This window comes from Helianthus annuus, chromosome 16 (assembly GCF_002127325.2).
Source record: "Helianthus annuus cultivar XRQ/B chromosome 16, HanXRQr2.0-SUNRISE, whole genome shotgun sequence".
Taxonomy (NCBI): domain Eukaryota; kingdom Viridiplantae; phylum Streptophyta; class Magnoliopsida; order Asterales; family Asteraceae; genus Helianthus; species Helianthus annuus.
In genome coordinates, this window is record NC_035448.2 from 168,925,365 (window position 1) to 168,937,302 (window position 11,938).

Sequence of the window (11,938 nt, forward strand, 5' to 3'; positions counted from 1 at the left end):
AGTCAATCCTTGTCTTTGTTCGGCTCAAATCTTCGCTACAACGTTTTGAACGTCTTTCTGAACATGAAACCTGTCGGGGTCCTGCTTCCTTATCGTTTGAAATATTTTGCGCGGCTCCATGTTTTGAGCTGTCAGCTGCTCGATCAGTTTCATTTCGCTTGGAGTAAACCTTCGCACAAACGCGTGGGCCGACAGGTCCTCACAAAGTTCGTGGTTATGTTCAATTGTTTCGTCTTTTATCTCCCAGGTTTCATACGGGTGGTTTCGAACAGCTAGCAGGTAAAACGGGCAACCGGTTTTTTTTGCTTCCAGCTTTTCTAAGTGTTGCTGTACTCTGGTGCTCACCACCACGATCACATTCAAGCCATACCCTCCCGGTTCTTCCCCCGATTTTCTTTGATCGACGGGTGACAATAACGAAACCATCCGCATTTGCTATTTCTTGTATCCGTTTCTTTAGTTCATCTAAGGAGTTGAAAACCTGTAACATCGACAATATTAATAATAATAATAATAATAATAATAATATAATAATAATAATAATAATATAATAATAATAATAATATAATAATAATAATAAAAATAATAATAATAAAAATATTAATAATAAAATAGTAATTTATACCGTCTTTTTTAAGTACAGACTGTCCAGAATCGGAGGTGCTTCACCACCATATCTACCATATCCACCATAACCACCATATCCTCCAACGTCCGAATTGTTTTGATGAACATAAGGAGTGCCCGGGGAAATGAATTGCTGATGATCACCGTCTCCTCCGTATCCACCGTATCCACCGTATCCACCTTTTCGAGGCAGGTTTTACATCAATGGACTCGTATCGTCATTCTAATCAAAAGCCCTAAAAAATCTGTTTGTAATTTGGAAAAAAGCTTAACTCCGTTAAGTTTTTTTAACGGGGGACCATTGTAGGAAAAACAGGTGAATGGTGGGACTAGCGGGGGGAATATTCTGAGGTGGGATTATTAATGGCTAATAAGGTCTAGGTGAGATTATTAGAAGCCAATTTCCCTAAATTGATTAAGAGCAAAACTATATGAAGTATTAAAACAGTATCCCTCTAGAATCTAGATAAGCCTATGACTAGAGGAGGAATTTAAAAATCTGAATTTCAGGCTTAGATGAATAATAAAGAATGGAGTGTATGCACTATTTGATATTGAAAACTATTTTTCGAGTGTTTTTTTATTGTAAGGGAAGAACCTCTATTTATGAACCCATGTGTTTGAATAGCCAAATTCATTATTAGCTAAGGTGGTAGTGCATTACCCTCACACTTAGGGATGAATTTGAATTTTTTTTAGTCATGGAATTTGAAAGTTTAGGGAACTTGCTAAGGTATCAGTGAATTACTTTTCACAATTCATAAACATTGACTAGCGATGCAGTAAACTCTCGCAGAAGAAATTTAGGGTGCATATACAGATATACTCTTTAATAACATATTGTTTTATAGTGAGTTGCTTTGGTAAGATTGTTGTTTATCTTGCAGGGAAACCTATTCGAATCATATATAGATAAACGTACACATAATTTGTTACATTATTCTATCCTGGGTGATAAAGAACTTGTTATTCTTAGTTTCTTACCTCTTGGGCTTAGGAATTACTGTATAACCTAACTGACACAAAAGCAAAATCTTCTTTTCTTTTACTTATTGATTTATGTGACTTTACCCTTCCTATTGGCTATTATTCAATAAAGGAGAGAATAAAAGTTTTATGGACAAACCACAATTTATAAACCAGATGATGGATTACATTTGGCATTATTCAATAATTCATGAACATTAAAAGAAATCGCATATCCGCTAGAAAGAACAGAGTTGCTATGTAGATTATCATAATTGATAACAAAGACATGAGGACTTGTTTAATCTTTCTTTCTCGTGATAGTGTTGATTCGGCTAAGATTTAATCTTTCTTTCTTATCATGATTTTTATAATGCTTTATACATGACCATTTAAGTTGATATGTTAGTTGAAATGTTGACTTTCACATAAAATGAATTTTTCTTGAGAAAATTTCTTTATACATTCATCACATATTCTACCCTCTGTTATTAATTTTTGCAAGTTTTATGTCTATTTATTTGATCAATCTGTCAATAGATATTAACTAGCATAGTGCAAATCGTTTCAAGATATTTAAATTCTGCTGGCAAAATTCTCTTTAAAAAAGCTGTATCCTGTTAATGTAATTCAGGTATTTCTTTTCCATTGGAAGTCACTGTGTACATTCTATGTAAGTTGTGATCTTTAGATAAGAATAATATTAGTCAAAGACATCATTGAGTGAATTTTCACTCTTTTTTTTTGTTGAATAATATTAGTCAAAGACATCATTGAGTGACATCACTGATATTTTACCGCATTGACTACTTAGCTTTGAAGGACCTAAGCACCATGTAACCATTGCATTTGACAGTTGACACTATCAGATTAATATGACAGTTGACACCATTGCATTTGTTAGCCGGATTGTTTCTATCCTCGTCATATTTGTTATTGATATACCAAAAAGGCACCCATCTCATGAAGTTTAAGGGTCTGTTCCTGCCATGCATCAACTATCAAGTCTACAAAGGCCATCAAAATTGGGAAATTTAATATCTGTTATGTCTTGAACCAACTTTGACATGTCATCAATGTTGGTAAATTCAAGGTAGAAACTTTTCATGATTCCTGGTGCGTCGGTGTATCAATGTTCAATAGGATGAGAATGTAAACTCTCTCGAAATCCATATATTTGAAGGTGGAACAAAAACTTGTTATGGATAAAGTCCAACTAATTTTTGGGTGACCGCCTCTGGGGGTAGGTGGTGGCGATATGTAGGGTTTTTTTCCGAAACTTCCATAAAGCAAGGCGGTGCTGGTGCTGGTGATGTTGGGATCTTGGAAAAAAGTCGACTACGATCCCCATGTCATGACGAGTAGTCGAGTAGTGACACATGAGTCGGTGGATGGTAGTGATTGTGTCTGGTTTTGATAGCTGCTGTTAGACGAGTCTGATTATTTGGCAAAGACGATCCCGACGCCAGAGTTGATACTTGGCGTGGTCATGGGGACACATCTAATATTTTCAGGGCTTTGATATAAATTGATTAAGAGCAAAACTATATGAAGTATTAAAACAGTATCCCTCTAGATCATAGTTGTTAATGGCGAATAGCGACAAATAGTGATAAGGTACCTAAATGCTATATAGCGAATAGCGATAAATAGCGAGAGCTATTTTATACATCGCGATACCCTAGAAAAAATTTATATGTATATTATATCAAAATATCCTGGTATATACTGTCACCCAAAGAGGCACAATCGAAGGCTCAACTTTTTCAAGACTTAGACCCGGAACCCATTTATCCAAGAAAATAGGGATTTTATTGACCATCCAAGGCCCATTCTCAAGCACATTGTAATCCATAGACTTACCAATAAAGTAACCGTATAAGTGTAACGGGTATACCTGAGCCGATACATCAAGATCATCTTGAGTGATAATGATCCTAGTTTTTCCCTCTGCAGTGATGATTGGCGGGAAATACTCCTTGACAGTTTCATTTTCTACATTTTCCTTCATCATTTGAGCATACGAAAGACTTCCAGCCCTATGGTTATCCCAACAAGACCTTTTCTGGTTAATAGATGGCCCCCCCCTGCAGTTTTCTGGCTGTAACAAACTGTAGCAGCAGCAGATGTGGTACCCCCCGGCATCCCGAATTGTACCATTAGCAGCATCAGCAGGGACCGGGACAGCAGGGTTTGAGCTCGTATCAGTGCTCGAGTCTGGACCTGTGTTAACGACTAAACCATTACTCTTTACCACATCAACAGACAGGTTGGACTAAAACCGGTTCATCCTCATCCATATGCACTGAATTCGCTGCACTTGTATGCTCCTGGGCTTCACCAGCGTCGCTTTGTTCATCACCTTTTAGGGCATTAGAGTTAGCCACAATAACTGCAGCCCATCTCAACGGACCCATTTTTGTCTTTGCTGAGATTCGTTGGGTTCTTCCACAAACCGCTTAATTCAAAGGTCTGAAAGCATAGGGCCATACTTGACAACTGGTTTTGCTCTGTTATTCTTCCTGAAATACTTGATTTTGACCCCTCCCCTTTCAGGGTTAGCAGATTTGTACCCACCTAGTGGAAGCCCTGCTTCCCGCATAAGAGCATGGTCATGTGCAACCTTTTAAGCCCGAATCTGAGCTAATTCTCGGTCCACAGACCTCCTTGAAAAAGCTGTATCCGGTTAATGTAAATCAGGTATTTCTTTTGCATTGGAAGTCACTGTGTACATTCTATGTAAGTTGTGATCTTTAGATAAGAATAATCCAACTTCAAATATCTTCTTCATGTTACATTATTCGTATTCATAAATTTTAGCAAATTTCCCTTAACGAGAACATGCATAAATAGTTCTGTGTAATAAATTTAATCATTTGTGGTAGCTTTGTGAGTTTTAGTTCAAGGAGTTACGAGTACAATAATACTAGCAGATTAAGTCGAGTAAAGGCTAACCATGTTCGTATATCTGTTGATCTGTTAACTGATTTGTGTGAGTATTGAGTAACGAGTAAAAATTGAACAACAAATATAATCCATGGTATATGCACATTTCCGACGGTATCCATATTTGTCCAAGTTCAATGAACCCAGAGCTACAAAGCGTAAGTAAATAAAACTGCTAATCGTCGATATGCAGCCCCAAAACCAAAAATCAAACGCTTATACAGAATTAGGGCTCCAAATCACTTTCTTCCAAATCCTTTATCCAACACGAAGGCACACACACCCTAACCCATTCTACATTGCGTTTCTTTCTTTCGTGAACAACGAAATCCATCGGGAATCGTTGCATCTGTCTCTAAAAAATGGTTCGGAGGAACTCATCGAAGGTTAGACGTAGGGCTCGGGAACTGTCGGAAGATGATCGGATCACCCGATTGCCAGAGGGTGTGATCCATCACATTTTTTCGTTCATAGATACTCGGTCTGTTGTTCAAAGTAGTCTTCTATCACAAAGGTTGAAAAATACATGGAAATCGCACCCGCATTTGAACTTCGAGATCGGTCCATCTCCCGATCAGGTAAGCGGCTCTAAATTCCCTAATTTCACGCACCGCTTTCTATCTAAGCGTGATGACGTTACGGAGCTTTCCACCATCGAGTTCCGATCAAATTCAATCACTCTTCGGCTTCTTAAAAAGATCATACTCTATGCAATGTCGCACAAGACCCGGAAGCTAAAGATTGAATTCTCGGGTGATAAGCTAACACGACGTGGCGGATTTGATTCATCTTTGCTTAGATCTCGATATCTCCAACACCTTTCTCTGAACATTGATTTTGGGCTTAAAATCAGTCCATCTCTGACATGGGATTTTCCGGCTCTAACCACTCTAACTATTAAACGTGTTACATTCACGTTACAACTTGTTAATGATGATGCAAGTAAGTCTGTTGATCTGTTTTCCCGATTTCCGAATCTGAAAACTCTTGCGTTGGATGACTGTACGTTATCTGATATTCATACTTTCATAATCAAGTCAAGTGAGTTAGAGAGTCTATACTTGATCGGTATTTATCATTCGTGTGAGTTTGTGGTCTCTGCACCAAAGCTTTCATTGTTCACGTATAACGGCATTGCTCGGTTTTCGTTATCAGCCAAAGATCTCAATTCATTAAATACAGTAAATTTTCAAACGATCTATAGTAGATCTATTGAGGAGCATTCTATGTTACTTGAGTTGATGATCAAGACGTTCCAACAACTCTATAAGGCAAAGTCTCTTACCATAAACTTAGAAGCGTTGAAGCTTCTTTCTATGTTCCCAGAATTGTGTGAAAGACGAAATTGCCCCTTCACAAGTCTGCAGAGTTTGACTGTGGTTTCAGGCCACTGGCTACCGCATTCCTTGACTGGGTTTTCCGGTGTTTTCGAGTATTTCAGTCGCAGCTCTCCAACTATTAAGATTCATATCGATTTGAATCCAACACCTTTGCGGTTCCGTTATTAGTGTTTTGATCCTGTCTGCAGCATGAAGAAATCATTGTCTGGTTGCTGGTAAGGTCAGTCTAAATTCTTTTATATTAAACTTACAACTGCTGCATGCACAGGTACATGTGAAGCTGATACAGAAAGTAACTTGTAAAATTTTGAAACACTATATTATGGTTACGTGTGTAGAATGTAAACTAATGTGTTTTTCACAATAAATTCGAACACAGTCACATTATATACATTTTATGAACATGTGCATGTAAAAGAAAACTATTTATATTATATGTTTACAAAATATAATTCAAATCAGATTAATATGCACATGTGCATGGAATACAAACTAATCTATTTGTATACTAAATCCAAACAAGAAAGATTATATTCATACTTTGTGCATGTAACAAAATAAATATGTAAAAAAAGATGATACACGAGTATTCACATTGTAGAGGGATGGGAGATTGGGGACATAACTTCGTGGAGATTGAGATGGTTTGGGCATGTCAGGAGATGGTTTAGGGGTTGCTAGTATTTCAGGCAAGATTTGGGAGGGGAGATTGAGACGGTTTGGGCATGTCAGGAGGAGGCAGACAACATACACGGTTAGAATTGTTGAAACACTCATTGTAGAGAGAAGGAGTAGAGGCAGGCTGAAAATGACTTGGGATGAGCGGATTAAGCAAGATTTGTTAGATTTGCACCTCTATGAGGACAGAACTTCGTGGAGACGTAGGATTAAGTTTAAGGACTTTTAGGAGTTTGGCCTGGTTTTGATTTGGTTCTTGTCTTATGAGCTTAATTTTTCAGTTTCTATGAGGTGCTAAATAGCTTAATTTTTGATTTGGTTCTTGTCTTATTTATTTATGTGTTTATCTTTATTATTTTGGTTTCTACCTTTCTTTAGTAGTTGTGTGCTTATGTATGTTTTTCAGAAGCTTATGTCTTGGTTATGGTTTTGGAGCTGGGGGTCTCACTGGAAGCCTCCTCTCTATCTCCTGGGATAGAAGTAAGGCTTGCCTACATCCTACCCTCCCCATACCATATCAATAGCTTCGCTATAGGTGGGATTATACTGGGTATGGTTGTTGTACACGAGCATTCACATGGGCATGTTATGGCGATAGTCTTCTGAACCCTTGTTTCTCTTTGTTTTTTTTTTTTTTTTTTTTTTTTTTTTTTTTTTTTTTTTTGGACAGAGGTGGAAAATCAAATCAAGGATATCTTCCAGATCAATCTAGAGAATATAAGCCAATCGAACCATTTCATATGTCCTTAACTCTGTCTTACCGCTTACATGGATAAATTTTATTTGTCCAGCTTGCTTAATATTTCATATGTCCTTAACCATTTTGTGGACAAGAATACAGTGAGTTGTCTTCTTAGTTTTACATAACTTATTACAGCACTGTGATATGCTTTTTAGTTCTTATGTCATTTGGATTCCTGTAAAACTTATATTTGCTGTTATTGTCTAGACATATTGTTTAGTTTTAAGAAATGCTATGTTTGTTGCTTGTAGAAGATCTTCTGTATATGTTTCTTCTGCACATGCTATATTCATTTTCTGCTACCATTTTAATCCAACTACACTACTATACAAAACATTATTAGGGAAGTGAAGAAATTCGGCGTTAATACTGTGACTGAACTTTCCACTGGTACAAAAATTACTTCTTTGAATTTTCTTCTAGCTTGGTAGTATCAAGGTGTGGCGAGGTTGAGGTTTCAAGACCTGTGTGTGAGTTAGCCGGTCAAAAGAAAATTTATAAAAACTAGTGTTCGATTTGTACATGGAATTTGAATCGTTTTTAGGTTTTTAGACACTGGTGTTATTGCTTAAAGTTAAAATACATGTTTATGTTGTATCAGATGTATTCATTTTGTTATTCTGTGGTCATTTATATATTTGTTAAAGTGTTGAACGATGCAACCTACACAAACATGTTTAGAAACTTAACTTTCTTAGTCAAAGGGGAAACTTCACGGGAGTGTGAAAATGTACTTATTCTACAGGTGCATATCAATATGGTATGTTGTTTTTCATAATGACGAATCTTCTGTTTGAATTTGGTTTATTCATTATGACAAATCTCAACAATTTTGTACGGAGCCTAATTGGTTTATCATTCATGTCCACGTGTCTTTTTCTTAATATATTTGTTAAAGTGTTAACCAATGTCTTTTGGTTATATTATTTTCTTAATAATTGTCTTTTGGCGCCATCGTCTACTTCCTCTTTACATGCCCAAAAATCTCAATTTCCCCTCCAGGCCCGGCCCCAGGGGTGAGCTAGCAGCGCACCTTGCTGATGCACGTTTTTTTCCTGGGGAATTGGTGGCTGAGAGACACAATGAAGGCAAATTTCTTCTGATATCAGTAAGTAACTTCAGTCACTTTACTTTGACCCTCAAAACTATTGTCGATATAGACAAAGTACTTGAGATGAAAAAAAAATCGATAAACTAAGATAAACGCGACGGTGTTTTTCGGGCGTCAACACTACCGGTTGTGAGAAATAATGAAGAAGATGACTTACAACAATTGGGCCGCCAATATGATATAGCCCAGTTGGTAGGGGGTTTTCCACTAAGGTTTCCTCAGGTCTAGGGTTCAATCCATACTAAGTAGAAATTCTGTAAATATGGACAAACACCATTGGTAAAGATTCGAACTTGAATACCAGCTGAGCTGATCTGTCGTTAAAAAAACCCAATAATTGGGCCTTTTGAAAAAATAAATACATGGCCCAGTAATTTACCAAAATGTAGAACTGATTTTTCACCTTAAAATCAAAGTAAAAAAGTAAGAGCATTCACATCCAATCCACTAAAAATATACATACATTCCACTAAAAAACAACTCCTATATCAATATATTTCCACTAAAAACAAATACTTTTTCTCTCTCCTTTTCAATATATATTACATTTTCTCTCCCCTCTACTCACAACCACTTTCAAAATATATTAAAAAATTATACAGGGTGAACAGTGTTCCCCCAAATATACAGATAAACAGTAACATTTTCTCTCTCCTCCACTCACAACCACTTAAACCACTTTTTATAATTTAAAAACCAATCTCTCAAGATTTGGTGGATAGAATGTGAATGCTCTAAGCCAATACAAAATTAATAATTAATAACTAATAGTTAAAGCTTTTTTTTTATTTAACTTAATAATAAAAAAAGTTCAGTTTTTTTTTTTTTTTTTTTTTTTTTTTTTTTTTTTTTTGTTTAGTTATAATTTTAAGTTATGTACTTATCCTTTTATAGTGTTTGAGAAGAATTATTTTGTAAGAAGAAAAAAGAATAAGTTTTAATCAATAAGAATGATTCACTTTACTTTATTTAATATTTGCATTTAATTTTAATGTCAAGGGTATATTTGTAAACTTATATAGATCACTAATTGTTAGTCTTCCTTTTTAGTAGCTAATTACATTAAATTTGTAATTTATTTTCAAAAAATATATATATTATTTCAAATAATAATAAAAAAATTAGAGTGTAGGACAAATTACTAGGTGTGTAGGATAAATTACGAGTTGTGTAGGATAAATTTAAATATGTATAGGATTAATTTTGAAATGTGTAGGATAACTTTTTATGTGTGTAGGCAAAAAAAAAGTGTAGAGGATGATAGTCTTTATACTAATTAATTAGTTAAAGATAGTAATATATGAGATGAAAGGAAAAACTATTTAATATTTTACAATTGTATCATTTGTTCTTGTTCTTCTCAATTAAATTTTCTTCCCAAATGAACATCCCCTTCCTTTTATATAGTTTATTGTTTATTAAGTTTTAATAACCTTTTGGTTTTGTTTTGAACAATAACAACTGTATTGTATGTATTCTTTTCTATTTCTTTTCAGGGGGTGCAGGTGAGATTTTGCAATATAAAATACACTAATTTTTTTTATCTTCAAGAGGTGCGCCTGCTCACCTAAGCCACTTACTAGGTCTGATGTTGGCCATCGCATAAACACACATGTAAATATTGTTATATTATACTATAAAAAAGAAAGTAATATCATAAGTGTTTATAGGAAAATGACATAATTATCTTCACCGGCCATCCCAAGATAACTCGTTTCGACTTGTACTAAAAACAATTAGTTCAAAACCTGTTTTGACACGTGACACAAGCGAACTCATAACTTTGTCACCTTTATTCCATACTGTTAAACGAGTTTGATGCTGAGTATTTTTTAAGTGTCATTAGACTATTTTATAGTTGGTTTTACCTGATGACCAATGAGAAATCATAGTAAAGATTAAACAAGTTGGAAAGTGTGGAGTACACGCTTGTTTGAGAATGCTATGATTTCAACCTCGCATGACAACGAAAATTTGGGAGCAACGTCTCTAGTAGTAAGGTCCCAAGAGCGGCATCCACTTTCGGGGTATAAGGGGCAACACACCTGACTAGGGTTAAACAACTAATTTGGTATTGAACATAGTAAAGTTGGTCTTCAATATCAAGACTGGTTTAAGTTGGTCTTAAACGTTGAATGTGTTCAACTGTTGTAACACCCCAATCGCGTAACACGCTGCGGAAATATCGGGGAGTCACGTTACAAATTGCACACAACAACTGGTACTAAATTGTTTCATTAATGTAACATTGTTTTACAAACAAGGAATACATGTAATTGTCTTTTAATTAAAGAAGTGTAATGCCCGGATGCGTTCCCATGTGTAGCATGCTTGAATAATCAAATCCTGAAACATATGTGAAATGAGAGTCAGCATAAAAGCTGGCGAGTACATAGGTTTTGATAACCAAATAAATGGCAAAAAGTTTGGTATTGCCATACTTTAACAACTACGAGGGTCGTGAATTGAAAATGAAATCTTTGAAGCCAAGGAATGGCAAAAATGTTTAGTATTGCAATACATTATCTTGATTGTGAAAACTTGTGATGAAAGAGCTTTGTATATGGCAATATGATTATTACTAGGTAATTTTTATGTCATTGAAATTTGTACTTTGAACTTTGTAATCACATTGAAATCAGTCATAAAACTTGTGAGTGTGTTATTAGAAATCCAATCAAGGATTAATAATAACAATATTGAAATAAGTCATAACTCGTGTGAGTATTATTAGAAATCAAATCAATGATTTATAATAATACTTTGGATATCCTTCTAAGAATCTAACATATGAAAATACAGAAGATTTTACAAGGATTTGGATAATCGAACATTGAATCAACCAAACATAAAAGTCCTAAAATGATTCGGATAACGCAACAAGAGTAATCCAATAAGAACACTTATATATAGGAAGTACCAGCGGCGTATCCACCATGTTCTTATGGTATTACACTTGTTTTGTTATCTAAACCACTACTAATCACATAAACACATAATTATCAACTTAGTCATCAACTTGTAAACACGCATTGAAGTACTGAAGAAACACTGGTTTAATCGACCGGAATCAATTGAACCAGGGGATTTGAATCTGCATAAAAGGGTTAGGTCTTCTCATTTGATTCGAGGGTGAATGATCTCCTTCTTCGAACAACAACTACAAAACAAACAGCCGTTAGACTCACCACAGGGAGAATGGGGGCTCTCTCCGTGACCACCCTTCGGCGTGAGAATAAGTACAGGGTTTGATGAAGAAGAATAAGTAGCCGTGAACGTGAAGTAAGAGTAACTTGAGAAATCATACCTAAATTATCCTTATTTATAATCGAAGTTTGGGCGGGAAAGTTTGTTGACGTGAGAAAGGACGGAAAGTAATTTCCGTGAGCGGTTATTTCCTTCACCGTTAATCACTAACGGATGTGTGAGCACACGGATCGTGGTTATGATCAACGGATGGGGAGATGCCACGTGGAAAGTGGGCAAGTGTGGATCTTCCTTCAATTTGGTGCCGTCATCGTGACTTTG

General features: G+C 35.6%; 1 protein-coding gene and 1 long non-coding RNA gene across 2 annotated transcripts; one reads left to right on the forward strand and one right to left on the reverse strand.

Annotated features, from left to right (window-relative positions):
* Positions 1 to 35: 35 nt before the first annotated feature.
* Positions 36 to 795, reverse strand: LOC118487947. The gene is made up of 2 exons (XR_004882956.1): positions 626 to 795; positions 36 to 481 (listed from the first exon to the last, which is right to left on the reverse strand). It is a non-coding gene; the product is annotated as an uncharacterized LOC118487947 (long non-coding RNA).
* A 4,106-nt stretch (positions 796 to 4,901) lies between these two features.
* Positions 4,902 to 6,047, forward strand: LOC110919921 (putative F-box/FBD/LRR-repeat protein At4g13965). Its single transcript, XM_022164168.1, has one exon. It carries the CDS (start codon positions 4,902 to 4,904, stop codon positions 6,045 to 6,047), a length of 1,146 nt encoding a protein of 381 aa, XP_022019860.1.
* The last annotated feature ends 5,891 nt before the right edge of the window (positions 6,048 to 11,938 follow it).

Coding starts and splice junctions, on each gene's coding strand:
- LOC110919921 (XM_022164168.1), top strand. CDS start 4,902: ATGGTTCGGAGGAACTCATCGAAGGTTAGACGTAGGGCTCGGGAACTG.